Source organism: Camelus dromedarius, chromosome 27, assembly GCF_036321535.1.
Source record: "Camelus dromedarius isolate mCamDro1 chromosome 27, mCamDro1.pat, whole genome shotgun sequence".
Taxonomy (NCBI): domain Eukaryota; kingdom Metazoa; phylum Chordata; class Mammalia; order Artiodactyla; family Camelidae; genus Camelus; species Camelus dromedarius.
Window position 1 is genome coordinate 10,227,102 of NC_087462.1, and position 27,759 is coordinate 10,254,860.

Sequence of the window (27,759 nt, forward strand, 5' to 3'; positions counted from 1 at the left end):
CTGGTGTGTACAGAGGAGAGCAAGTACTTAATAGGCACCTGCTGTGTGCAAGGGAAGGGCAGTGCACTTAGGGAGATTCTGCCAGGCAAAGAAAGAGAGGGTGCTCAAACTAAGCAGGGAAGGGACCATGCACTCACAGAGCTACTGCCGCACCAGGGGAGTGAACGTGCACTTATGAGGCACCAGCTGTATACAAAGAGCAGTGACATGCAATTTGTAAGATCTTATGTGTGAAGAAAGGAACTGTGCATGTCTTGAGCACCTGCTGTGTATGAGTGCAGGGAGGAAAGGAAGAGAACGTGTTTTATTTCATTTTTTTCTTTTTTTTCCCTTAACAGAGGCACTGGGGATTGAACCCAGGACCTCATGCATGCCAAGCTTGCGCTCTGCCACTGAGCTATACCCCCACCCCCAAAAACATGTTTATTGAGCATCTTGGGGGTATTTATTTTGTTCTAGCATCTGGTAAGCACGTACTGAGTGCCAGGTCCTCTGTGGGTGACTGGGAAACACAAGTGTGAGTGAATAATCCCTCGTGCTTTGTAATTTTCAAAGCATTCTTCCCTGCATTAATTGAGCACCTAGTGTCTACAGAGGAAAGGGCTGCTCTTACATCAAGTACCCTCTGGGTACCAGGCAAGAAGTTTTGAGTTTCTCAGGTAACTGCTGTGTGGGGATGTAGAAGTAGCCTTAAGAAGCCTGCATGTATTCAGGCTTCAGGTTTCATCTTGAGTCTGCGAGTGGCTGAGAAAACAAAGCGAATGTATTTGGCACTTGCTATATACGTGAGTCTGTGCTAGCCATTTTAAGGAACCCAAACAGTGGTATAATTAACTCCTCACACTCCAATGACCCTTTTGGGTTTATAAAGCACATTTTTTAGCTGGCATGTATTTATTGGGCACCAGCTGTATAAAGGTGATCAGAACAGCAGTTGTTAGGAAATGACTGTGGGTCAGGCCCTGAACACTTCAACTGCCTTTTTAGAATTTTTTATTTTGGGGTCAGCATGCATTGAGCACCTACTGTGTGCCAGGGACAGGGGAAGTACTTCCAAAGGAAGTACTTGCTATGTGGGGATGTGAACATAAGGCTTAAGAGCCCTGCATGTTTTCAGGGAGTCTTGTAGTTTGCAAGTGGCCAAGTAAACAAAGCAAATGCACAGTTGGCACCTGCTGTATATCTGGGCCTCTGTGCTCGACATTCTAAGGCTGCTCTGTGCCCATCAGGCCGCTGTGGGATTGATCATCCTAGAGTAGGGTCTTCCAAGTGTTTCAGGTCCAATCCCAAGGCAGGACCTGCCCCTCCCACGCTCATCAGCAAAACGGGGTGGGAAGGTGCCTGGCACCAGGGGCTTCAGGGAGGGACAAATGCACACAGTAGGTGCTTGAGAAAAAAGATTTTTTCCTTTTCACGTCGGAAAATTTCAGATACAACCCAAGTCAGGACAAGGTATATTAGTTTGCTAAGGCTGCCCTAACAAAGCCCCACAGACCGGGAGGCTGAAACAGCAGAAATTTATTCTCACAGCTCTGGAGGTGGCAGGGAAGGATCTGTCCAGGCCTCTCTCTTGGCTTCTGGTAGTTCTTTGGCTGTGGCCAGGATAACTCTCATCTTTTTCTTTTCTTGCAGTTTTTTAACTAAATTGTAGTTGATTTACAGCACTAGTTTCAGGTAGCTCTCATCTTTACACCTCATTCCCCCGTGTGCATGTCTGTGTCCAAATTTCCCCTTTTTCACAAGGACACTGGTCACATTGGATTAGGGACCACTGTCCTCCAGTATGACCATATCTCAACTATTCACATCTTCAATGACCCTATCTCCAAATAAGGTCATATTTGTAATTCCTGGGGGTTAGGACCTATGAATTTGGGGGTACATAATTCAGACCACAACAGAAGAAGTATACCATGCCCCACCTCCATTCCCCACATCCTTATTCAGATCCCACAGGCCAGTCCTATTTCCTCCTCACCCTCTCCGTCCTCCACACTGGATGATGTGAAGCAAATCCCAGGCATCATGTCATTTTCTTTGTGAGAAGGAAACAGTTTTAAATACCAAATATAGTCAGCATTCAAGAAATCAACATTTTTTTTTAGACAGGGACTTGCCCCTTGGAGTTCAAGAAACACTGGTTGTCTTGGCAGATGGTGGCTCCAGGCCTGCTGCACGGCCTTGGTTTGAAGGTGTCGGTTGGCTCACCTGGTAGCTATACCAAAATGCTTTTTCCACTAGTGTACGCAATAGTTGCTCAAGAAACATCCCTATTTGAGATACACAGTAGGTGCCCCCCAAAAATGGTTCATCAGAGAGCCTGGATACACACAGTGAATTCTCCAGAAATTTACTTTTTAAATGGCAGAGGTACCCAGGAGGTGCCTGAAAAATGTGACTTTATAAAGATGGGGCATATCATTTTATCACTGAAAACATTTACATACTTAAGTTTGCAGGAAAACTTGAACAACAGCATACGTGGTAGGTATGCAGGTTTTTAAAACTCGTGAGATGCGCAGACATTTCTGTACACAGCAGGTGCTGAAGATATGTTCATTTTTCAATGGGGGAGATGAATAGTTGCTTGTAAAGTATTTAGTTTGTTAAAATAATGGACACGGAGGGCAGGGTATAGCTCAAGCAGTAGAGCGCATGCTTAGCATGCATGAGGTCCTGGGTTCAATCCCCAGTATCTCCTCTAAGAATAAATGAACAAATAAACCTAATTACCTGCCCCCACCAAAAAAAATTAAAAAATAAAATAAAATGATGGACACGTGTACAAAAGTATGCTCTAGATCCCTCAGGAGGTGTTCAGATGTTTTAATGCCCAGTGGGCATTAGAAGCTGTGATTCTCAGGAAATTTATTTTATTTTATTTTATCTAAAAAAAATTTGGGAGAGTGATTAGATTTGTTTGTTTGTTTGTTTGTTTGTTTTAATGGAGGTCCTGGGGGTTGAACCCAGGACCTCATGCTTGCTGAGCATGCACTCTACTGCTGAGCTATGCCCTCCCCCCAGGAAATTTCTTTTTGCACAGTGGCATATACAGTTGGTGCTCAACAGCCACACCAGACGTACCCAGTAGGCGCACTGAGATGTTTGCCAAATTTGTAATAACTGCCCAAGACCCACTGGTTCTTTCAGCAATGTGATCGTGCACAGGAAGTGCTTTTCAATCCAAGGAGGGGTCAGGCCACCTCAGGTGGAACCAAGTTCTGGGAGTGGGGGCAGGGGGCGGCAGGAGCAGCCAGGCACCGCGGGCCCCCCAGCCCTGAACCCACCACCTGCCTACCCACAGCCTGCTCATCACCTCGCTCGGCCACATCAAGCTGACTGACTTCGGCCTGTCCAAGATCGGGCTCATGAGCATGGCCACCAACCTCTACGAGGGCCACATCGAGAAGGACACTCGGGAGTTTGTGGACAAGCAGGTGTGTGGACGGGCAGGGTACAGGGCTGCCTCCCTCTGCCTGGGGCCTGACCCTGGGACAGGGGGGGACTTTGCAGCAAAAAGGAGAAAATGAACTCCCCATCATTCTACCCAACCTTTCTTCCCTGGCTGGGAGCTATCCTCAGTTTCCCTGTCCCACCTGGCCCAGGTATGTGGGACGCCTGAATACATCGCCCCTGAGGTGATCTTCCGCCAGGGCTACGGGAAGCCAGTGGACTGGTGGGCCATGGGCGTCGTCCTCTATGAATTCCTGGTGGGCTGTGTGCCATTCTTCGGAGATACCCCTGAGGAACTCTTTGGCCAGGTGGTCAGTGGTGCGTTCCCCCTGCCCCCCATGGTGCCAGGTTTAAGTCTTAGTCCCCCTGGGGCTCTGGACAGCCATTCCCCATTCCCCTACCCTTACTGGGGAGAGGAGCAGCCCCTTGTGTGGATTGGGTGCCTATGGCATGCCCAGCCCCAGCTAGGCCCTGGAGATACAGCCAAGAGCAAGACAGACAGTAAGGGAGATAAACAAGCAAATTATGGAGCAGACAGAGGCAAAAAGAATGCCAAGGAGGAAAAGCAGCAGGAAGAAGGAGGGGGTGGGGTGGCAGGTGGAGGGGGGATGATGCTATATTCAACAGAGTCACAGAGCCCTACTGGAGCAAAGGGAAGCCACAGAGATGGAAGGTGCTCTGGGCAGAGGGCACAGCCAGAACAAAGGCTATGAAGGACCAAGCCTGGTATGTTGGAGGAGCAGAGTTGGCTGATGGCTTGGAGCACAGTGAGTGAGGGGAGGTGCTCAGAAGGGCTATTCCTGCTCCCTCACTCCCTCACTCCTCTCAACTTAGATGAGATCATGTGGCCTGAGGGGGATGAAGCCCTTCCAGCTGATGCCCAGGACCTTATCACCAGGCTGCTCCGACAGAGCCCACTGGACCGTCTAGGCACTGGTATGTAGGTGTGGGTGGGGCCCAAGTGGGTGGGATGGGGGCTGGGGTAAACAAGAGCTCTATTTGAGAGGCTGCATAGAGGAGGGGTCTTGGAACTGAGATTTTGAAGGATGCATAGGAGCTCGCCAGGAACTAGTACAAGACTTGGAAGGAACAGCAGGTAGCTGGGTGTAGTACAGACAAGGGGCACTGAGGCTGTGCATGTAAGCTTGCCAGGTCACCATGTTCTGAGGTCTCCAAAGGCCCAGCCCAGTGGATCCCACTGTCTAAGTTTCCCAGCCACTTCAGTAGTGATTAAGGGACTATTTGATACTCATGCAGCCACCCAATTATGTAGCCACTATAGATCATGTTCAAGATCAAGCTTGGCCACTGGAGAGGACTGTGAGGGCTGAGGTTGGGCAACAGGATACCTTCATGCAGTCACCTCTGCTCCAAGGGGTAGAAACGTGTGGAAAAGGCCCCGGAAAGGAAGCCCTCCTAAGGCTCGGGTTTCTCCAGGTGGTGGGATCCCAGTATCTAGCAGAGGGAAGAGCAGGGCCTGGGTTCTAGCCCTAGCTTGGTCCCTCCCTGGGCTCTTAAACGATGGCTGGTCTCCCCTCCCATCTTTCAGTCCTGTGTTGGCCAAGGTCGGGTTCCTAATTGGCCCAGGAGGGAGCGGGGGGTGGGGACTGGTAGGACTCAGCCCAGCATGTCTGCAGGTGGCACCCACGAAGTGAAGCAGCACCCCTTCTTCCGGACACTGGACTGGGCAGGGCTTCTGCGACACAAGGCTGAGTTCGTGCCACAGCTTGAGGCTGAGGATGACACCAGTTACTTTGACAGTAAGCCGGGGTCCTATAGGTGGGCTCTGCTGTCCCATAATCCCCCAGGCGGTGAGGGGGCATCTGCCAGGGTCTCCACCCAAGCTTGGCGCCTCTCCCTGGGCCTGGAGCTTCCGACTTCCTGAGCTTTCCAAGATGCTGGGGCATGTCTGCTGGCTGCCCCCTGGCTAGGATCTCCTATGCATCTGGGTTCAGGAGGCTGCAGCACCCCCTCGGGTTGCAGGAGGGGAAACCAAGGCACTGAGTGTGGCAGACCCTTGCTTTGGGTCAGGAGGCTAAACCAGGCATGGAGCCTTGCCTGTTATATAGGAGGGTGGGGTCTCTTGCTCAGCTTTGGTGGAGGGGGTGAGCACTTCAGGTGGGCTCAGACAGATATCTATCTCCCTGGGGCTCTGGCTGAACACAGAGTAAACGCCCTCAGCTTCCAGGGCCTCCTCCAGAACTTGATGAGTGATCTGTGGCATGACAGAGGTCATCTCTGAGCATCTGTTTCCTTTTCTGTAAAATGGGGAACATCCTTTATGTTTGAGATGCACAATTTTACCTGATTCTGGGTGACCCATCTCAAGGGTAAGGAAACTGAGGCTCAGACCCAAGAATTCCCATCCACAGCCCCACAGCTTTTAGGGACACAACTGGGATTTGTTCCCAGATACTAACTCTGCCACCCAAGCCTCCTCTGGTCCTTAAACATACCAGGCATGGTCCCACCTCAATGCCTTTGCCCTGACGGCACCTCCCTACCGGGGATGCTCTCCCAACCTCACCTGACAGCCCTTGTGGCCACCTCCGGGCATCAGGTGGGCTGCACAAGCCTTTCCCTCCCGCAGCACGCTCGGAACGTTACCACCACCTGGGCTCAGAGGATGATGAGACCAATGATGAGGAGTCATCCACGGAGATACCCCAGTTCTCGTCCTGTTCCCATCGGTTCAGCAAGGTGGGCCTGGGGCCCTGTGTGTAGCCAGTGCCCAGGAAGCACGGCAAGATGTTTGTTTTGTTTTGACTTTTTTTATTGTACTAAAATACGCATAGCATAAAGTATACTATTTTAGCCATTTTAAACTGTACAATTCAGTGACATTTAGCACATTGACAGTGTTGGGCAACTATCACCTCTATCTACTTCCGGAACACTTCCGTCACCCCAAAGGGAAACCATGTACCCATCTGGAGTCACTCCTCATTTTTTCCTCCCCCACCCCTGGCAACCATTAACCTGCTTTCTGACTGTCTGCATTTACCTGTTGCGGACATTTCACATACGTAAGCTCATACACTATGTGTGCTCTGGTGTCTGGCTCCTTAAGTCTGATCCCCGTGGTTGCATGTATGAGGCTTCATTCCTCGTTATGACTGAGTAATAGCCCGTTGTATAGTAAACCACATTTTGTTTATCCACTCATCAGCTGATGGACACGGGGGTTGCTTCCACATGGGGGCAATCATGAATAGACCTACTATGCTGCGTGTTATCTTCCAGCCTCATTAGCGTAACTTAAGTTCCTTCCTTTGGTGTATAATTTGGTCAAAAACCCTGTACTGTTTGTGGGCCTGGGCCCCAGGCAGGAAATGCCATTTGTGACCCACTTGGTAGCCAGGCGCCTCTGAGCCTCAGTGTCTTCACCTGTACAGTGGGCTAAAGACTCTATGTCTTTTTCATTTCTTTTTTTAATTAATTTTTTTGTGGGTAATTAGGTTCATTTTTATTTGTTTGTTTGTTTATTTAATGGAGGTACTGGGGATTGAACCCAGGACCTCCTACGTGCTAAGCACACACTCTACCACTGAGCTATACCCTCCCCTCTTAAAGGCTCTCTGTCTTTAGAGATGTGGTGAGTAAGGATTTAAGGAAGTGACTCAGGGAAGTGTTGGATATACAGGAAGCACTCAACTAAGCTGTCCCCCATGGGTGCGGTTGTTGTTACTGTTCTTTTTCATTGCTTCCCAGGTCTACAGCAGCTCTGAGTTCCTGGCCGCCCAGCCCACTCCAGCCTTCGCTGAACGGAGCTTCAGTGAGGACCGGGAGGAAGGGTGGGAGCGCAGCAGCGAGGGGGAGTATGGGCGCCGGCTGAGCACCGAGGTCCGGTAGGTGGGCTGGGGAGTATAAGCAGATCCAGTTTCCAAACTGCTAGGAGGTGGAGCCACAAAAAAAAAAAAAAAAGTCTAACATTGGAAAGAGTTTCCCAGTGGCACAGTAGAAAAGGGTCAAACATATTGGCCAGCCTGTCAGACCCCTGTCAACCTGGCCCCTATCATCACTCCCTTTGGCTTTGCATTCTTAACCACACCAAACATAAAGCATCCACATACCATCCCACTGCTAGGCTTTTGCTTGCATGGTTTCCTCTGCCCTGAACACCTTTTGCTAACAAACTCTCGTTCACCTTTCAAAGTCCAGACTCAGCAGAAATAATCCATGTCTGCTAGAGAATGCGGGTTGGAAACTGGGTTTTAAAAGATGAATAGGAGTCTCCAGGCAGACACAGAGGACTAAGCAGGGAGAGGGAACTCACCTTATGTTTACAAATTACCTCTGACTCTAGGCTGAGAGTTAAGATGTGGCCACTAGAGAAGACTGGGTATCCTGGGGTGAGGGCGTCTGGCAAGTGTGACTCAGGCTCTTCCCTACTGCAGGCTAAGGTCGTGGACGTCCTCTGGTTCCTCCTGCCACTCATCCTCTTCCCAGCCTGAACGAGGCCCTAGCCCATCTCTCCTGGGCACCATCAGCCTGGACACGATGCCCAAGTTTGCCTTCTCATCAGAGGACGAGGGAGCTGGCCCAACTGCTGTGGGCCCCAAAAGGCCCGTCTTCATTCTAGGGGAGCCTGACCCACCCCCAGCAGCCACCCCAGTGGCGCCAAAGCCCTCAAGCCTTTCTGGTAGGTGGAGTCCAGGGTGGGCAGGGTAATGTCATGGCAAGTTTCCCACAGAAAGGGCTATTTGAGATGAGTCTTGAAGGATGAGTAGTTCTCCAGAAAGACCATTCACTTGTCTAACAAATGCCTCAGGCTTCAGCTGGGCTCCCAGGAAGCCCTGTCTAGCAGGGAGAGAGGAATTGAACTGGGGAGCTCAGAGAGTGGGAGTTAGTCATCTGACTGGGGTGAGGGGAAGGCTTCTTGGAGGATGGAACTTGAGGAGCGGAGCTTCCCAGGAAGGGGAGTGCAAGAAGGGTGTAGGAAGAGGGAACCCTCTGAACAAAGGCCACTGTGTATACACTGACTGGGGAGGAAGGAGCTTTGCCTCCTGAGGGCAGAGGGGCCAAGCAGTGAGATGAGGGAGGCCAGGCTGACCCCCTGACCCTGCTGACCCCCTAGCTGACACAGCTGCCCTCAGCCACGCGCGACTACGAAGTAACAGCACTGGTGCACGACACTCCACGCCGCGGGCCCTGGATGCCGGCCGGGGCCGACGCCCGGGGGGCCCAAGAGACTCAGCCCCTGAGAAATCCAGGGCCTCCCCCAGTGGGGGCCGCGTGCCCAAGTCAGCCTCGGTGTCCGCACTGTCACTCATCATCACGGCCGGTAACGCCTACGGCCAGCCTGTCTTTGCTTGTCTGTCCACATCCATTTTAACCATGGGGCGGGGTCTGTTTTGGCCAGCAGGAGCTGGAGGGCATCCCTCCAGGTGATGTGGGGGCTGTTGTTTGGGGCTGAGCCCCAGGAGAGGGGAAGCAGCTGGGGGACTGGCATTCCCACAGTGGGCACTGCATGTGCAAAGGCCCAGAGGCAGTGGGACTGTGTTTGGGGCGTTAGAGCAGTAACAGAGCAGCCAGAAGGATCAGTGTGGGGGGAGGAGAAGCTGCCTTCTGAGGGGCCCGATAAGGGAGTGACCCCTCCCTGAACCTCGTCCCTACAGATGACGGCAGCGGCGGCCCCCTCATGAGCCCCCTGTCCCCACGCTCACTGTCCTCGAACCCATCGTCCCGAGACTCCTCTCCAAGCCGAGACCCTTCCCCTGTGTGTGGCAGCCTGCGGCCCCCCATTGTCATCCACAGCTCAGGCAAGAAGTACGGCTTCAGCCTGCGGGCAATCCGTGTCTACATGGGTGACAGTGACGTCTACACCGTGCACCATGTCGTGTGGGTGAGTTGGCCTCGGGATGGGCGGGAACAGCTGGACGTGGCAGAGCCCTTTCAGAGCTGCAGCTTGTAGTCTTGGAAAGTAAGCCCATGAGGTTTAGGGGCCCAGAGCAGGGACTGGTGCCACCTGGGTCTTTGTGGTCCCTGTCAGTTACAGGGAGGAGACCCCAAGGGGGCAGGAAGCTCCTACACAGTGGGTGTGCTGTCCTCCCTCCCTCAGCCCAGGGCCTGTCCCATCCCTGTGGGTCACTCTCTAAACAGCCCTAGGATCTGGGATGCTAGGCAGTGTGACAGGCAGCAGCTTGCTGGGGTCCCATAGCTTACTCAGCCAGGCTGGGTGGGATCTCTGGCTATGGGGTTTAGGCCACTAATCCCTGCCATCTACCCCAACTCCAACCCCTAGAGTGTGGAGGAGGGAAGCCCCGCCCAGGAAGCGGGCCTGCGAGCTGGGGACCTCATCACCCACATCAACGGGGAGTCGGTCCTGGGGCTGGTGCACATGGATGTTGTGGAGCTGCTGCTGAAGGTACAGCCCCCTCCCCCTCCCCCACCCACCCCCAGGGCTCCCAGACCCTCCAACCCCATCTATCTGCAGGGTCCCCAGATCTCCCCTCACTGCCTACCCTTTGGGCTGCTCCTGTGACCTGCCATCCCCACCCATTGACCTCAGCTCCTGATTCTGCATGGTTCTCCCCTCCAACCACACATTCCACTTTCTGTCCCAGCTCCAGGCTTTGCATGCGCCCTCCCTTCTGCTTCCTTCTTTAGCCCTCTGACATCACCTCTCAGAGCCACTCCTCCAGGAAGCCCTTCCTGCCCCTTGGGTGCCCGCTTCTGGCCCTCCCTCTGGCCAACCCTGACCCTGTGGGCTAGGGGTATCCAGGACATCTTTGCCTTTCTCACACTGAGGGTCCCCGAAGGCTGAAGTCTAGAGGAGGGGAGGTGGGCACCAGTGAGGAGGCAGGCCCCAGGTTGGATAGCTCCTAGGACCAGTGGGTGGGTGATGGCTCCCTGGATGTATGGACAGATGGTGGACATGCATCTTTGGCCCAATGGTTGGTGGGGTCATGAGGTGAAAAGTGCGTGGATAAGATCTGGGGCTTTGACGGATGAGTAGATGGGAACAGGGGTGGGTGGATGACTTATTGGATGGGAGGCACACAGGCAACCCTTTGCCATCCCACTTGCAGAGTGGCAACAAGATCACCCTTCGGACCACAGCCCTGGAGAACACCTCCATCAAGGTGGGCCCTGCACGGAAGAATGTGACCAAAGGCCGCATGGCGCGCAGGAGCAAGCGGAGCCGAAGGCGGGAGACGCAGGACCGGTGAGTGGTGGGCTAGCTGCCAGAGAGGCTTGAGGGAGGACCCGTGGTGTACTTAGGTGACCAGAGCTGCTAGGGGCAGGGGTGCTGAAGCATCTGGCTTTCTAACCCCTAGGCGGAAGTCCCTCTTCAAAAAGATCTCAAAACAGTCGTCTGTGCTACACACCAGCCGCAGCTTCTCCTCCGGCCTCCACCACTCCCTATCGTCTAGCGAGAGCCTCCCGGGCTCACCCACCCACAGCCTCTCTCCCAGCCCCACCACACCCTGCCGCAGTCCAGCTCCTGATGCCCCAGCAGGTGGGTGCATCCCCAGGGCTACCCTGGGAAGAAGGGCTGCTCAGGCCTGCAGTGGTCAGCCCAGGGAGGGAGCGAGCAGAGTTGGGAGGATGGAGTGATGTGATGTATGACACAAGGCGGCCAGAAGGGCCTTTCCAGTTGCCTTGAGTCTAAGAGGCAGCCTAGGGTGGTCAGATACAAGTTGAGGGCAGGGAAGGTGTGCCCAGCAGAAGTAATATCGTGAGCAGAGGGGATCTAGACAGGAGAGATGTAAAAGCCAGGGAGAAGCTAGGGAGGGAGGATGGGGGACGGAGCAAGCCAAAGAGCTGGGCTTAAATTGGGGGTCAGTAGGGAGCCATCAAGAGTGTGTGAGCCAGAGTGGGCATGGAAAGATTATTCTGGATCAGGAAAGGATGATGACTTGGCCCAATCCTGAGGACCCTTAGTTTCTGTGAGAGACAGCTAGAGACAGACACTTCTAGCCTCACTGGGTTAGCAATAGGCTAGAGAGAGGAACAGGCTGGAACAATCCAGAGGACAGACAGGGAAGGCCTCCTGAAGGACAGCCACAGAGCTACTTGTCCAGAAAGCCCTCCCTGCCTCCTGGGGATCCCCAATTGCTGTCTCTTCCTCTGGCCTACCCTGACCTCATGGGGCTGAGAACATCTATGCCATCTTTGCCTTCCTCAGACCAGGAGTCCTCTGGGGCTGAGGCGTAGGGGTGGGGAGTGGGCACAGGCAGAGGCAGGGCCCTTGTTGGATAACTTCTAGAACCAGTAGGTGGACGGCTCACTGGTGGATGGATGGTTGGTGGATGGGTACCTTTGGCCCAATGATTTGGTGGGTCATTAGGTGAAAAATGGGTGAATAGGAGCTAGGGCTTTGATGAATGAGTAGGAGGTCACCAGATCTAAGCCAAAGGAACAACCTGTGCAAACAAAGGGAAAACCAGGAATGATGGGTGGCCACAGGGAACAATGTGGGCTTTGGCAGTCAGTCCCAGGGCCCCTTCTCAAGGCTGGGACATTGAGGCTGGTGGCCCTGACCCTCACCTGTCACCCCCACAGACACGGCGTCCCCACCCAGTGCATCCCCAAGCTCCAGCAGCCCTGCATCTCCAGCTGCCGCTGGCCACACCCGCCCCAGCTCCCTGCATGGCTTGGCCGCCAAGCTTGGACCACCTCGCCCCAAAACTGGTCGCCGCAAGTCCACCAGCAGCATCCCGCCCTCCCCACTGGCCTGCCCGCCTGTGCCTGCACCCCCACCCCGCTCACCTTCACCTCTGCCAGGGCACCCACCTGCACCTGCCCGGTCCCCGAGGTTGCGCCGGGGCCAGTCGGCTGACAAGCTGGGTACAAGTGAGAGGCTGGACGGGGAGCTGGGGCGCCGTAGCCGTGGGCCGGACTCCGAGCTGGTGGTCATGCGGCGGCTGCATCTATCTGAGCGCCGAGACTCCTTCAAGAAGCAGGAGGCCGTGCAGGAGGTGAGCTTTGACGAGCCACCTGAGGAGGCCACTGGGCCACCCCCTTTGGTGCCTCAGATCGCTGTGGAGGGTGCTGAGGCCATGCCAGGAGCCCTTGGACCCGCTGGGAAAGACTAACCCCTCCTATGTGGCCTCTCCCTGGCCTGGAAGTCAAGCATTTTTGCAGAATGTTTTTTCCATAAATTGACACCTGGATAGAGACTGAGCCAACAGCCTATGACACCTGGAAGATGAGAAGCCATGGAGGTTCTTACCAGGTGTAGACAGTGCCTCCCTCGTGTTCTGGAGTCGATCAGTCAGGGAGCCATAGGGGCAGGAGTGGGAGACTAGGGTGGCATTGTAAATAGCAGCAAATCCCTGCAACTAATTTATTACTTTTTATAAGCGATAGCCAGAGTGAGCTGCCACTGTTGAGGCGGCTGCCCAGGCCCTGCCCCATGTACCTGGGACCCATTTGCAGACCCTGCCCCCTGGGCTGAGAAGGAAGCACTTTGAAAAATCACGTGTGTTCATGTTTTCTGGTTTTTCTGTACTTTTAAAGTCTTTTTGTGTTACTTGATCCCATCCCTGACTCCAGACCCACTGATTCAAAGGGACACAGCCAAGCTTACCTGTCCAGGCCCAGTTTGGATTGGAGGGTCCATAAACAATACCCTCCACCACAAAACGAAGTAATCCTGATGATGGACTGCATTCTGAAGGCTACTTTCCACATCATAGCCTCTATGTAGGCCAGCCTTGCTAGTGTCTGCCTCCAGTCCTATAGGCTTGGGGTGTGTGGGAACTGGGGCTTTGATGTATGAATAGAAGTTCACCAGATCTAGACAGAGGGGTTGCCCTCTTCACAGGCAGACATTGATGCCCTGGAGGCAGAGGCCTCAAAGGTGCCGCCAGGGTAAATTGCCACCCTGGACAAGATTTTTTGTGTGTTTGATACACACCCGGGTGAGCCCTTACCCATGATGTGTCTAAAAATACCCCCTGGGGATTCCCTCCATGTGCCAGAGCCTTGCTAGGATGAAATTCGAGTGAGAAAAATCCAACTAGGGGGCCAAGTTTGAACCTTGGCTTCACTGTTTGGCTCTGGGAACATGGCTTCCCTACTCTGTGCCTCAGTTTCCTTGTGTTTACAAAACTAATACCAGTAACTATTTATTAAGCACCTGTATGCCAAGTGCTTTTACTTGTGGCTTCTCCCTCAGCCAGCTTTGAAAAGGCTAGAGGTGGTGTTGTCATCCCCATTTTACAGACAAATAACTAAGGCCTAGCAAAGGGTGGAGACTTGTCCTGTGATTGCCTGGTAAAAGTCACACAGCCAGGCCCTGTCCTGGGCATTGTTATCAAGGGAGCTTGAATGGAGAATCTGATGTCAGATACAGCAGACTCCAGCTCTAGCTCTCTCCCCTGTAACGCTGTGTGACCCACTGGGCATCTGTGAGCCTCCATTTCCCATTTGGAGGTGGCAAGCAAGATCAGCATGCCCCACATGGTGAGGGCACTTTCCAGGCACTGCAGACCGCTCTGCATTCCTTCTGAAGACACCTGCCCAGCACTGCCTGGTGTTGGAGCTAGACCAAGGCTGTGCATGACTTGCTCCCACCTCCTATCCTGGAGCTGACAGTGAATAAAAGCTCACATTTACAAAGAAGAGTTCCAATGTCTGGATTTGTGAGGGGCCAAGAAAAGGGGAAGGGATCAGTGAGTGAGGTGCGGGCAGGATGAAAACAGACCCTTGGCTCAAAGTCACCTGAGATGGGATTTGAAGGCTGCTGGAAGTACACTACTGAGATTTTTCCTGGTGCCTTCTCCGATCCTGGCTTCCACCTGCCCTCTCTGGGAGTACCCATCACAGGCTAAAAGCTTCATCTAGACACCAATCTGGGGCCCTGAAGCTGTGTTAATAAATAAATAAGCCATCTTTCTGACCTTTTAAATTTTTTTAAACATTAGAAAGTATTTTTAATTTTTTTACTTTATGTACTTCTTACACTGGTCTTTTCTTGGCCTGTGCCCTAAAATTCCCCCCACCCCCTTCCGAACCCAGCGTAGCCTGAGCGCATTCGGTTACTTCCTGAGTGCTCCAAAGGGTCGGAACCCTTTGGCCACACCCCCTGTTTCCGAGTGTCTTCGGTCATTTCCGGAAACAGTCGTCTGCATCTGGGCCCCCGCTATTACTCCCTGCCAGCCCGAGTTCAGCTGTTTCCGGATGCTCTGGGCTAGCATAGAAACCCCGGCTTTCAACCCCGGCTCCTTCTCGGCCTTCAGTTTGTTTCCTGAAAAGCTCATCTGTCTGTGGCGAGCCCATTCCCCACAACTCCGCCGCCTTCAATTCCTTGAGTTCGGGGCCGCTCACCCGCCCTCTGGAGCCGTCCGTGCTTCGGCAGTTTCCGGAAGTTGGTGGTCACCTCTGGATCTAAGTTCCCAGGGTCTCATTTGGGACCAACCACACTTGGTTCTATCACAAAGTCTCAGGGCCCAGCCTCTGTTCTGCTAGTCCGGCTGGAACGCGCTCGGCCATTTCCGGAACCTCTCGGACGTCTCAGCCCAGCCGAGTCTAGCCGAGCCCAGCCGAGCCTAGCCGAGCCCAGCCTCGAGATCACTCATATGACCCGATTGCGCTCGGTTGTTTCCGGAAATGATCGATTATCTCGGGGCACCGTCCCCCTTTACCCTCCAGTCCCGCGGGAGTATACTCGGCTCTTTCCGGAAACACTCGGTTGTCCCCAGGCTCCGCCTCGGCCTCGCTTCACCCGCTCGGCCCGAGTACGCTCGGCAGTTTCCGCCGGGGGCGGGCCCGACCGTTCGGAACCGCGGCAGCGGCGGCGGAGGCGGGGATCCCGCGGCTGCGGCGACGGCGTCCGTGGTATAGCCACGGGTCGGGCTCCGCTCTGCGTGACGGTGGCCTCGACCAGGTAAGTCCGGGCTGGTCCGCGTGGCAGGTGGGGCTGGGGGTGCACTCAAATGCGGGGCGCCCAGGCAAAGTGTGGGGCCACGGTGGAAGCCAGAATGCGAGCCGGGCTGCATCGGGCCCCGCGGGAAAGGGGGCCGCAGGGAGCAGGAGGCCTCGGGCTCGACCTGGCTGCAGTGCAATCTGCCCCGGACGATGGTGGCGGAACGGGGACCCTAGGCAGAAATAAGGGGTTGGAGCCGCGGCCCTGAATTGAGGGAGGCCCTGCCGGGAGTGGGGCATCGAGCAGTAATGAGGGGCGCCCAGGCATTGTGTGGGGCATAGTGGGGTGCAAGACAGCAAAGGGTCGACTCTACTTCCGTCCCCTTGGATGGGCTAGGGATTCACGCAGGCCCGAGTGCGCGTCTGCACACGCGTGAGCGCACAGGCCCTGCGTCCAGCCACTGAGCCCCCAGCCAGGCCTGGCCCTTCCACGCAGCCTCTTGGATTCGGGGAGCGCTGGCTCCCCGGCGCGCACACCGGGGCGTGTGCAGACGTGTGCACGCCGGGATGCGGAGGCGGGCAGGCAAGCGGATTCAGGCGGTTTCCTGGACGTCCCCTCACTGGGCCTCAGTTTCCCCATCTGCGGAGTAAGGGTATGGGGGCCAAGGAGCGGGTGAGTTGCAGCGCCCTGGAATGTGGAGCTTCTGCTCTGGTTTGGACACCTCTAGTGGCTTCCCGTGGTCGGAGATAAAGCCTGAGCCTCTGCCTGGCACTCGAGGCCCAGCATGGGCTTCGGCTTTCTTAAAGCTACCTGGAACTCTTGGCAAGCATTTCTTGCTGTCAAGCCTTTGCATGTACTATTTTTCCTCTGGCCAGTGCCCACTCCCGTCCCCTGTGAGGACCCGCCCTCTAGAAAAGCACCATCCCCCCACCCCAAAACCTCTCAGAAGAACTGAACCTACAGGGCTAAGATTGGGAGTGTGTCTGTGCTGGGCTGTGTCTCCCTGAGACTGGGGACTTCTAGGGGGTGATCATTGCTCTGAATCTGGCAGCCTCCCCCTTAGCAGCTGCAATGACCTCCTCCCATCTACCCTTTCCTGGCTCCATGTCTACCCTGGGGCTAAGGTCTTCTTGGCCTCCTACCAACCCCCTTCATTTTTGAGTACCTACTCTTGGCCCCAAGCTGAGCCCTGGACACCACTCGCTGCCACCTATTGCTCCATTCCCTCCTTCCCTGCAGAGATCAGAGATCCATTTATTTGGACTCACCTCTAGGCCTTTGCTTGTGCTGGGGCCTCTGCCTGGACCTCCTCTCCCACACTGTTTGGCCCCTGCTGCCTCCTTCTGTGCTCACCTGGCCTGATGTCTCTCCAGGGCTCCCACAGCACCCTGAGCATCCCCCATCACGCACTACCTGCTCTGGGTATGACTATCTGGCCACATGCCTGCTGCCTCCTCTCATCCGCCCTGGGCTTTGTAAAGTTGGGCAGATCTGAGTTTTTGAGTCCTGGCTTCCTAACAAGGAAGTGGTCCAACAAAGACCTCCCTGCTCAGAGCCTTAGTTTCCCGCAGGGGCAATGAAGAGCTTGTTTCCTGAGCATGCAGTATGCCTGAAGTAGGTTCTTGGGAGCTCTGCTCCCAACAGCCTCAAAGGAGTGCTGTTATTGCACCCATTTTACAGCTGGGGAAACTGGGGCCCAGAGAGGGACAGGAACTGGCCCAAGTTTACCTAGTGAGTCCAGGGATTTGAACCTGGGATTTGGCCAGGTTCTCTCAGGTGGAGGTGACAGGAGTCCAAACTAGCTAATGCTGCCCTGCCCCTCTCCCCCTAGGTCAGCATCCCGAGCCGAGCATGGTGACAGCCTGTGCCCCCGGCCCCCTCGCCTGGCGCAGCTGGAAGAGCCGCCAGCCTCGGGAGCCGATGGGCCCCCACGTGAGGGAGTGAGCAGTCTGGCCCAACCCTACAGATTGAGGGGGGACGCAGCGGCTGAGCGACCCGAGATCACGCTGCCGACCCCCTCCCACCAGTTGAATGGTGGACCAAGCAACGAGTGACCCTTGTCAGGGTCACGGAGTAATGGTGGGAAGCAAGGTGTAAGCATCCCCTGTGGTCACCTGTAACTTCTTGGTGGAAATAGAGGTCTGAGTCCCCAAGCCGACCCAGTGGACCCTCCTGGCTCCTGATCCAGCTGATGGGGCCACTGAGGCCCCAAGCAGCCACCTGACTATCAAGACCCCACCTTGCCCAGCCATGGCTGGGGCTGAGGGCTTCCAATACCGTGCTCTGTACCCATTCCGCCGGGAACGGCCAGAGGACCTGGAGCTGCTGCCAGGTGATGTCCTTGTGGTGAGCCGGGCGGCCCTACAGGCACTGGGCGTGGCTGAGGGCAGCGAGCGTTGCCCACAGAGTGTGGGCTGGATGCCTGGCCTCAACGAGCGTACACGGCAGCGCGGCGACTTCCCTGGCACCTACGTTGAGTTCCTGGGGCCTGTGGCCCTGGCCCGGCCTGGCCCTCGCCCACGTGGCCCCCGCCCGCTGCCCGCCAGGCCCCGAGATGGGCCCCCTGAGCCAGGTGAGCAACAGGTAGGGACCCTGGGAGGGGTGGGGGAAGTAGGGAGTGCTCTCAGATCCTCAGTTTCCTCTTCTTTCCAGTGAGGCAATGGTGCGTCTTCCAGGAGAGGAGGAATAAGGACATTTGGTCAGTCGACAAGGGTCGATTACACTGCTGTCAAAGGCTGGGTGCAACTAGGCACACGGTGGTGGACACAAGGCCTGGCCCTGCCCTCATGGGGCTGCTGGTTCAAGAAGTGACAATGTGATTAGGTGATGACAGAGGCTATGAGGCAGGAGTCTCTCAGGAGAGCTGGGGGTGAAGGGCTCCAAGCAGCAGGCACAAAGGCCAGAAGGTGGGAATGTAATGGCAGGTTCAGGGAACAAGCAACAGGACCTCAAGGACTTCATGGGATTCATTTCGAAGATAATGGAGAGTGTTCAGTAGGATTCAGAGGCTCAATTTAGCTTCATTTTCTGATTTGCAGACAGATTCCCCTGAGGAACCCCCTTTGTTACCCTGATTTTCCAGTTTCCAAGATGAAGGGAGCCAAAAAGCCCAAAGAAGGTGGGATATTCAGTCGAGGCCATGCAGCACAGAGGCATGTGAGGCCCCTACATCCCTCCCAAGGAGGCCCTTGGCCATCCCAACTTCCAAAGACTGTGCCCAGAGTGGAGAACTGAGGGTGCTGAGCATATGCTGAAATTATTGTATGCTGGGCAGGGTGTGTGGGTTCCAACCAGGGACACCGAGGCTCAGGTTGTGGGGAGGAGGCTGATGAGTGTTGAGCACACAGTGTAATCTGCTCTAACCCTCACAGCATCCCGGGGAGGCCCTGTGTACAGATGGGGAAACCAAGACAAAAGGCGGGTTAGTTGAACCACTTACTCAGAGGCAGTCACCCGTTGAAGGCCAAAGCCCTGGGAGGCACCTTGCCTCACCCAATGGCCTGCATGGTCTTGTGCCAGAGGGACACCGAGGCCCAAAGAGGATCAGGCTAGAGTCCCACAGCATGGGGCAGAATGGCGGGGTACAGAGTCAGTGTGGTGCTGGCTTGGGCTTTGCAGCATCTGGTGTCTCCAGGGCCCGGGGTCTGCGTCCCGCCTCAGCCTGGAGGAGCAGGAGGCGGCCCCATCCGGGCTTCCAGCCAGAATCTGCCTCTCCCCCTGGTAACAGCCGCCTCCCTCCTCTGCCTGGCCTGGGTCCAGCCACCACACACATCCCCACTACCGGCAGCCACCTAGCCCCGCCCTCCAAATCTTGCAGGACTGTGACACTAGCTGGGTCCAGCCCCCTCCAGGCCTCAGTTTCCTCATCTGGAAATGGTGGGGACTGGTCCTTTTGTGCACTCACGCCTCGCCTCTCTGGGATACTGGGACCACTGGGCAACACACTACAGCTGCCTGCCTTCCCTCCTCAGCTCCATGTGGGTCAGCTCAAACCCTAATGTCATCCAGGCCCTGACCTGGCTGTGTACCCAGGGGGAGGTTGCTCTCTCCCTGAGCCTCAGTTCCTCATCCAGAAAGTGGGGGTGACACCTACTCTGATGGGACCCCCCTCCCTGTTTTACAAACTGGTCACAGGCAAATTTCAGAGTTGAGTTCTGAAATCCCCCACTCCAGCTGGAATGTCGCCCACCTCCTCTCCCCTTGTTTGCTCATTTTTTTTTCTTTTTTTTTTCCCCCTGGCATTTTTGATGCAGCTGGGCCTTTATTCAGCTTGAGGTGCCACCTGGCCCATCACTCAGGGAGGCCCCGCAGGCCCCAGCTTGCCCCTGCTATGTGCCAGGGCGTCCCCGCCAAGGGCCAAAGCTGCATCACATGGTGGCTGTGCAGGCAGAGCACACCTGAACACAAAAGACCGGGTGGAGCAGAACATGGACTGGGAGGGAGCTGGACCGGGAAGGGGGTTCAGCATTTTTAAAAGAGAAGGAGATTATCTATATATATAAAATAAGCAAAAGAACTTAAAAAAAATGGAGAAATGTCCTTGGAATAAGGTGTTCTGACCCAGATAGGGTATTTATTTTCCTTTTATTCTTTTCAGTCACTTTGTTGTTCCCACTGAGAGAGATGATGCCATTAGCCAGCTTCTCAGTTGAGGAAACTGAGGCACAGAGAGGGTGGGTTCTGTGCCTGAGGTTGCACAGCAAGCAATGGCAGAGCTTGAAACCTGCTGCATGAGTGTCCTGTAGCTGCTGTAACAAACTATCACAAATCGGCAGCTTCAAACAAGAGCTTATTCTCTCATGGTTCTGGAGGCCCAAAGTCCAACATCAAGGTGTGGGCAGGGCTGCTCTCCCTCCAGAGGCTCTAGGGGAGGATCCTTTCCTGCTTCTTCCAGGTTCTCGGGGCTCCAAGTGTACCTTGGCTTTAGGGCCCTAATCCAGGATGATCTCATCTCAAAATCCTTCCCTCAGTTTTATCTCCAAAGACCCTATTTCCAAGTAAGGTCATACTCACAGGTACCAAGGACTAGGAAGTGGACATAGCATTCGGTGGGACACTAATCAACCAACTAACTATACCTGGTCTCTGAAGTGTGAACTGATTTTTTTTTTAATGGAATTGAACCCAGGACCTCTTGCACACTAAGCACACTCTCTACCACTGAGCTATTACATACCCACCCCCTGCCCCGCTGTGTGAACTAATATTTTAACCCAGAAAATTGTTTCGCACCTACTCGGCCCTCCCAGCCGCACCAGCCAGGCCTTTTGTCTCTCCCAGGGTGGTGGTCCAGATGCCAGCCACTTCCCTGAGCTGAGCCCTGCCTGAAGCCACCCAAACTGAGATGCAGCAGGCCAAGAGGGGCTGGGGTTCCGCTGGGGTTCCTGCCAACATTCTGTCCCCTCCTGCCAGGCCTCACACTCCCTGACCTACCCGAGCAGTTCTCCCCACCTGATGTGGCGCCCCCTATCCTGGTGAAGCTTGTGGAGGCCATTGATCGGACAGGTGAGCCTCTGCCTGGCTGCAGCCCAGATTCTGCTTGCTTATCTCTGGTAATGGGCAACTCATCCCCTTCACCAGGCAGCTGGGCTCATTCTGAATAGGAAGATGAGTCTGGATGCTCTGGGTCTCCATGTTGAATTGGAGGGGTAATTCCCAGGGGAATATGGACACCAGACCCCTGTCATTGCATGTACTGTGTCCTCTGCCACCGTCTCCCTCCTCTCCTGCTTTTATATCTGGGATGTTAAGTAGCCACCCCAGACCCCCCATGGGGTCGGGGGTGGAGGGGCAGGGGAGCATTTGAGAGCTGGTCTTGCCACCTGGGGTGGAGCTGACCTACTTCATCCCCTTCTCCTCAGGGCTAGACAGCTACAGACCTGAGCCACCTGCCGCACGCACAGGTGAGGGGAAGCTTCAGTGGGTGAGAGTGGGTGAGAAACCTGCCCTGGACCGATGTGTTCCCCGTGCATCCCTAGACTGGTCCCTAAGTGACATGGAGCAGTGGGACGCGGCAACCCTGTCAGATGGCGTGAAGGGCTTCCTGCTAGCGCTGCCCTCTCCCCTTGTGACACCTGAGGCCGCGGCCGAAGCACATCGAGCCCTGCGGGGTGAGCCTGGCGGTAACCCCGGGTTGAGGAGGGCACTGGGGTGTGGGTGCCAGCCCCTGCTCACCCTGCCCTGGCCATCTGTCCACAGAGGCCGCAGGGCCCGTGGGGCCAGTGCTGGAGCCCCCGACGCTGCCACTGCACCACGCGCTCACGCTGCGCTTCCTGCTCCAGCATCTGGGCCGGGTGGCCCGGCGCGCCGCAGCGCCGGGCCCCGTGGTGCGTGCCCTGGGCGCCACCTTCGGGCCGCTGCTGCTGCGTGCGCCACCGCCCTCGCCGCCACCAGGGGGCGCGCCCGACGGGTGAGAGGCTATTGCGGGGGGCGGGGCTTTATATTCTAAAATGGGCAGGGCTGAGCTGGAGCAAAAAGGGGTGGGGCTTTAAATCGAGGAAGTGCTGGAGAAACCGCCAGGTAGAGGGGCTCGATAATGAGAAAGCAGTGTGGTCCAGGGCCCAGGGGGGAAGAAGCCAGAGCCATTGTGATGGAGGGGCTAGGAAAGAACAAGGGGTGGGATCTGAGCTCCAAGAAGACTCTAGCAGGGCTTAGGACAAGGCGATGGGGCCTAGATCTGAGAGCAGGTATGTGGGTGCTGTCTGTACCTGACTTCGACTTCTTCAACCCCACACGCTAGATTCTTGTTGTTTGTCATATGAGCATTTATTGAGCGCTTACTGCAGATACATGAACAGCAGGTGGTCTCCCACACCTGCCTGTGTCATTTACTATTAGCCGCCCGCCACCCCCCACTGCATGCTTTCGCATATACCCGCCCCTCTCCAGGCATGCAAGTGCGCCTGTGCAGGGCCATGTGCACACCGGGGCCCCTACCCAGCGCTCACTGCATTCTCCTTCCCCCTAGGACTGAGCCCATCCCCGACTTCCCTGCTCTGCTGGTGGAGAAATTGCTTCAGGAACATCTGGAGGAGCAGGAGGTTGCGCCCCCAGGTGATCTCCCACCCCCTTGTGTTAGTTCTTATTGTTGAGGACCAGGATTGCTGATGGGGCCTGCCAGTTTCATCAGGCTCGGTTGCAGTGGGAGCTGGCCATTATATACAGTTGTTGCTCAATGTGCATTTGTTTTCCTGTCCCCCAGCACTGCCGCCTAAACCCCCCAAGGCAAAGCCGGCCTCCACAGGCCTGGCCAATGGGGGGAACCCGCCCTCCCTGCAGGATGCTGAATGGTACTGGGGTGACATCTCCAGGTAGGGTTGTGGGGCAGAGCCATGTGGTGGGCAGGGCCTGAAGGGCGGGGTCTCCGAATGGGCAGCCCCAATCCTGGCTGTTTCCACAGGGAGGAGGTAAACGAGAAACTCCGGGACACACCTGATGGTACCTTTCTGGTCCGAGATGCATCCAGCAAGATCCAGGGGGAGTACACGCTGACCCTTAGGTGGGGACCTGTCCTTTCGTGGGGATTAGCGGTGAGAAGTGGGAGGGGGCACACCCAGGTCAGATGACCAGGGATTGCATGGGCAGTGGGATGTGTGTGGGATCTGGGGGCTTCAGTGGGCACTGACGTCCCCTCTCACCCACCCCTAGGAAAGGCGGGAACAACAAGCTGATCAAGGTCTTCCACCGAGACGGTCACTACGGCTTCTCAGAGCCGCTCACCTTCTGCTCTGTCGTGGACCTCATCACCCACTACCGCCATGAGTCACTGGCCCAGTACAATGCCAAGCTGGACACTCGGCTCCTCTACCCAGTGTCCAAGTACCAGCAGGTCCGGGGTGGGGATGGGAGCTGGGGGCCAGGGTCTGGGGGTGCTTGGTTGGCCCTGATCCAACCGGGGATCCCCAGGACCAGATTGTCAAGGAGGACAGCGTGGAAGCAGTGGGCGCCCAGCTTAAAGTCTATCACCAGCAGTACCAAGACAAGAGCCGCGAGTACGACCAGCTCTATGAGGAGTACACACGCACCTCCCAGGTACCGTGGGCCTGCGCACCCCCAGGCACAGAGGGGCTCTTAGCCCCACGGACTGCCCTAAAAACATAGAAATAAACGTATATGGTTCTTAAAAAACAAATAAATAAATGAGAAGCCTCCCGGGAGCAGCTGAGCCTGGGAGATGTCTTGGTTAAGCCTTTGGGCTTCAGTTTCCCCATTTGTAAACTGGAACCGTGAGGTCTTAATTATTTCTCTGTCCCCTTCAACCTGGACGTTATTCAAAATGACGACAACAACTTGACAAAGAGTTGTCTAAGTCAAAGGGTCAGGAGATCATGGGAAAGAACAGTGTCTTTTAAAAGAGGTGAGAGGGGAGGTTTTATCACTCACAGACTGTGTTAATAGACTTCTTTTGTAAGCTGAGATACAACATATGCAGATTGAACATCCTGTCTAAGCAGGGAGTTTCTCAGTCTCCCCTGTAGTCCTTGAGCAGTTTCTTTCTCAGCCCCTCTCAGTGATGGGTCACCTGAGTTTCTGAGTGGACAAGACACCCATCTGGGATTGGTTAGAAACATCATGATCTTGGAAATGGCTTAGGCCTCATGAGCCTCAGTTTCCCCATTAATAGTTCTGACTTGGGGAGGGGGTCTAGCTTAGTGGTAGTGCATGTGCTTGGCTTGCACAAGTTCCTGGGTTCCATCCCCAGTACCTCCATTCAAAAAAAAAAAGTAAGTTCTGACTTTGTAGGAGGCTCTTGGCAGGTTCTATGAGACAATGCACGGAAAGCGCTCAGTCAGTGCAGCATCTCTTCTGAGAAGAAGCCCCATGCATTGTAGCAACTAGACTTAACATTAACTCTCAGCAGTGCTAACAGACTTAGGTGTTTGTAAGGTGCCCAAAGGAGGATCTAAAGGAAGAGTAGGTGTGGGGAGCATGAGGTTTGAAGGCTGAATAGGAATTCCTTCACTGTAGCAGTAGTTGATGGAATGATGTGCCTGGTGGAGGAGGTACTTAAGCAATCTCCATATCAGCACTGGAATCGGCCTTTACCCCCAGGAGGAACTCATGAGGAATCCTAGGGGGTGCTAAGATTTACCCCCTCCTGCAGGAACTGCAGATGAAGCGCACAGCCATCGAGGCCTTCAATGAGACCATCAAGATCTTTGAAGAGCAGGGCCAGACGCAAGAGAAGTGCAGCAAGGAGTATCTGGAGCGCTTCCGGCGTGAGGGCAATGAGAAGGAGATGCAGAGGTGAGTCTGTCTCCTCTGCCCTGCCCTAGCCCATCCTGCTCTGCCACAGTGCAAGTGGGGAAAGAAAGGAGAGTGGGCAGCCTGGGTTCCAGGAGGTGAGAGGGTCAGTGGAAATGGGCTTTGAAGGATGAATAGGAGTTCGCCAGAGACATCAGGGAAACAGTGTATGCGAAGGCTAAGGGACTGGGAGCTGTCTGAGGCCTCTGAGCCACTCCTCCCTCCTCTACAGGATCCTGCTGAACTCCGAGCGGCTCAAGTCTCGCATTGCTGAGATCCACGAGAGCCGCACAAAGCTGGAGCAGGAGCTACGGGTGCAGGCCTCTGACAACCGAGAGATCGACAAGCGCATGAACAGCCTCAAGCCAGACCTCATGCAGCTGCGCAAGATCCGAGACCAGTACCTTGTGTGAGTGCCCGGCTCTGTGCTTGCCCATGGGTCCCCCATTAGCACTGGGACACCTGAAGTAGCCCTGCCTAGCCCCCTAGCCTCCTCATCTGTTCGCAAGTCCTTTCCCTCTTGATCAGGTCCCTCCCGGCCCTCTCAGAAGGGCTCCCTGTGTGGCAGCCTCAGCCTCAGTTGTGGATGGGAGTACTGCTCCTATGGGGCTGGGTCATTGGGAGCCTCAGACAGGATCCACTCCATGAATGCTGACTGCACAATCTGGCCTGTGTTGGGGCTGCAGGAGCCCCAGCTTGAGCCCAAAATCCTGCCTCTGCCTGCTGACCCGCTAAGGACTTCATCAAGGGCTTCCCCCTCCCACCCGGGCCTTCGAAGCTTGTGTGCCTCCTCTGTGTGCTGAGCACCATGCAGGCGTTAGCTCACTTTGGCCTCTCAAAGTCTTTTATAAAGTTTCCCCTTTACAGGCAGAGAAAATGAGGTGCTGAACAGACAGCATGTAACCCTAGAACTAAGCCTCTGGTAGTGATAAGACCTGGCCGGGATGGCACATTCCAGGGACTTGAAAAGTGTTAACAGAAACATAATAAATAGGGCGAGTTCCCTGACAGAGCCTGGGGAGCCCTCATGGGTTCAAGGTGTCCTTGACCAAGCCAAGACTGACCCCTCGTAGCAACTAGGGGTATCACACCCAGAATTTGCACTTAGTCCTTGCCTCCAGCCAGACTGGCCTGGCCCACGGTGGGCTCACCCTGCCTGTGCTGCAGCCTCCATTCCCCTACCAGCGGAGCAGCACAAGCCCACCTTTCCTCTTCCCTGCAGGTGGCTCACTCAGAAAGGTGCCCGGCAGAAGAAAATCAACGAATGGTTGGGAATCAAAAACGAGACTGAGGAGTGAGTGATCACCTGGAGGGGGGTTTCCCAGAGGAGGGGCCATTTTTGGTGGGTTTTGCAGAATGAATAGGAGTTCACCAGGGTGGGAGAATTGTCCAGGTGGCAGGGGGACCTTGGAGGCTAGCCAGGTAAGTGACCAGGGCACCTCCCTGCCTCCCCAACAGCCAGTACTCACTGATGGAAGATGAGGATGACCTTCCCCACCATGAGGAACGCACGTGGTATGTAGGCAAGATCAACCGCACACAAGCTGAGGAAATGCTGAGTGGCAAGCGGGATGGCACCTTCCTCATCCGTGAGAGCAGCCAGCGCGGCTGCTACGCCTGCTCCGTGGTGTGAGTGGCAGGGGAGCCAAGAATGGGCTGAGGGGGTGGGGAACCCAAGCATTCCTTCCAAGATCTCTCATTAAGCACCAGCTGTTTGCTAGGCCTTGGGAAGACAGCCAGGAAGAAGCCCTGGATCCTTGGGAGCAGGGGAGAGAGCTGGGACAGTATCAGAGCGGGGAGATGGTAGGGTCTAGACTAAGTCAGTGCCCAAGAAATAGGGAAATCTGGGTCCCAGGCAGGGACTACCTGACAGGAGCAGCACGACTGAGCTGGGAGAGCCTGGTGGAGGCCTATCTGACCCACCCCTTTGCCCATGCCCACAGGGTGGATGGTGACACCAAACACTGCGTTATCTACCGCACAGCCACGGGCTTCGGCTTTGCAGAGCCCTATAACTTGTACGGGTCGCTGAAGGAGCTGGTGCTGCACTACCAGCATGCCTCACTGGTGCAGCACAACGACGCGCTCACCGTCACGCTCGCCCATCCCGTGCGCGCCCCAGGCCCCGGGCCCCCACCTGCCGCCCGCTGACGGCTGAGCAAGAGCAAGAGACCTGTCCCGGAGCTGAGCTGCCCCCAAGCTGGAGGCTGGGCTAGCGACGGCATCCCAGGTCTCCATCTTTCTGAATCTGTCTCTTCTTTCTTGGGTTTTCTCTGTATCTCTTCCTGTCTGTTTTTCTCTCCATCTCTCTTTCTCAGAGCCTCTCTCCATTTCCCCTTGTCACCCTTTGTCACTTTCTAGCGCCATCTGTCTGTCTGTTCTTTCTCTCTTGGTCTCTGTCCCTCTGTGTATCTGTGCTGGGGGGTCCTGCCTCCCCTACTCCATACTCTCCTTCCCCTGCCTCCTTACAGAGGCACTGCCCTGCCTACGGCTCTGGCCACCCACGACCCTGTGCCCTGCCCCCCACAGGCTCCTGGGGTCCCCAAAGCCCCACCTGGCTGCACCTGCCATGTTTACAGAGGCCCCCAGGCTGCGTGGCCCCAGCCTGGGTTCCCCGATTTTTAAGCCATAGACCTGGGGTCAGGGCAGGAAGGAACTTCGCTCAGCCACTTCCAAGAACCTCAGCCGTGACATCTGGGGCCAGGCGGGACCTGCCCCACAGACCCCAACTTCTCCTTCAAACCCTGAAGTGAAACCTGACACTGGGTTATCCCCACAATGGGGCTGCTGCCAAGAAGTGACCCCCAAAAAGGAAAATAATTAAAAATAAACTCATGAGCTGACCCCAGGCTTCCCAGGAATCGAGGCCCCAGCACATCCGGGGCGGCCAACACGCAGCACTGCCCACAGCACCTCCACTTGACACAGACTCAAGGCTTCTCGATCATGTTGGGTTCTGATTTTATTTTTCCTTAATTGTATGTAAAGCCCTTTTTTCTCTCCTCTTTTGGGACAAGAGCCCTGGTTTTCTACGCTACCACGGAACACCCCCCCGCCACCTCCTGCCTGCCTGGCTAGGCTGGTAGGCAGGTTTTGTATGGTACGTTGATACTGATATGGATATAAAACATTGAACATGGTGGAGGCTTCTGTTTTTGGTGACAGGCTTCTCTTTGGCTCTGGGTTGCCAAGTGGGGACCTACAACTCGTGCCTCCTCCCCACCTCCACACCCCCACCATAGTTTAGA

At 55.4% G+C, this 27,759-nt stretch overlaps 2 protein-coding genes across 28 annotated transcripts in view; both read left to right on the top strand.

Moving 5' to 3' along the window:
- The window catches only part of MAST3 (microtubule associated serine/threonine kinase 3), a 37,320-nt gene extending 23,009 nt beyond the window's left edge, over nucleotides 1-14,311 (top strand). For 25 of the 26 annotated variants that reach the window (XM_064480014.1, XM_031437611.2, XM_031437613.2 and 22 more), the window contains 13 exons: nucleotides 3,305-3,437; nucleotides 3,606-3,771; nucleotides 4,288-4,389; nucleotides 5,091-5,213; nucleotides 6,044-6,153; nucleotides 7,165-7,301; nucleotides 7,851-8,095; nucleotides 8,531-8,737; nucleotides 9,072-9,298; nucleotides 9,698-9,820; nucleotides 10,485-10,621; nucleotides 10,734-10,915; nucleotides 11,962-14,311. In XM_064480014.1, coding sequence (XP_064336084.1) covers nucleotides 3,305-3,437; nucleotides 3,606-3,771; nucleotides 4,288-4,389; nucleotides 5,091-5,213; nucleotides 6,044-6,153; nucleotides 7,165-7,301; nucleotides 7,851-8,095; nucleotides 8,531-8,737; nucleotides 9,072-9,298; nucleotides 9,698-9,820; nucleotides 10,485-10,621; nucleotides 10,734-10,915; nucleotides 11,962-12,494 — 2,425 coding nt within the window. In that variant the 3' untranslated portion in view covers nucleotides 12,495-14,311. The remainder of the gene's footprint in view (nucleotides 1-3,304; nucleotides 3,438-3,605; nucleotides 3,772-4,287; nucleotides 4,390-5,090; nucleotides 5,214-6,043; nucleotides 6,154-7,164; nucleotides 7,302-7,850; nucleotides 8,096-8,530; nucleotides 8,738-9,071; nucleotides 9,299-9,697; nucleotides 9,821-10,484; nucleotides 10,622-10,733; nucleotides 10,916-11,961) is intronic. The other variant, XM_064480028.1, reaches the window with a different exon arrangement.
- An 854-nt stretch (nucleotides 14,312-15,165) lies between these two features.
- On the top strand, nucleotides 15,166-27,651 carry PIK3R2 (phosphoinositide-3-kinase regulatory subunit 2). Of its 2 annotated transcripts, XM_031437629.2 has the most exons (17): nucleotides 15,216-15,289; nucleotides 15,764-15,940; nucleotides 17,100-17,840; nucleotides 20,681-20,773; nucleotides 21,130-21,171; nucleotides 21,247-21,378; nucleotides 21,467-21,677; nucleotides 22,236-22,321; nucleotides 22,470-22,578; nucleotides 22,668-22,766; nucleotides 22,916-23,096; nucleotides 23,174-23,299; nucleotides 24,372-24,514; nucleotides 24,744-24,920; nucleotides 25,734-25,805; nucleotides 25,970-26,140; nucleotides 26,455-27,651. In XM_031437629.2, exons 3-17 carry the CDS (start codon nucleotides 17,519-17,521, stop codon nucleotides 26,660-26,662), a joined length of 2,172 nt encoding a protein of 723 aa, XP_031293489.1. In that variant the 5' UTR covers nucleotides 15,216-15,289; nucleotides 15,764-15,940; nucleotides 17,100-17,518; the 3' UTR covers nucleotides 26,663-27,651. The 2 variants fall into 2 exon arrangements, with proteins under 2 accessions (XP_031293488.1, XP_031293489.1); XM_031437628.2 differs by lacking the exon at nucleotides 15,764-15,940 and having other exon boundaries at nucleotides 15,166-15,289.
- The last annotated feature ends 108 nt before the right edge of the window (nucleotides 27,652-27,759 follow it).

What these genes read in the sequence shown, in the direction of transcription:
- PIK3R2 (XM_031437628.2), top strand. Translation starts at nt 17,519, where the DNA reads ATGGCTGGGGCTGAGGGCTTCCAATACCGTGCTCTGTACCCATTCCGC. An exon ending in AGATGGGCCCCCTGAGCCAG is followed by an intron (nt 17,841 to 20,680) that starts GTGAGCAACAGG and finishes CCCTCCTGCCAG; the next exon opens with GCCTCACACTCCCTGACCTA. An exon ending in TACTGGGGTGACATCTCCAG is followed by an intron (nt 22,579 to 22,667) that starts GTAGGGTTGTGG and finishes CTGTTTCCACAG; the next exon opens with GGAGGAGGTAAACGAGAAAC.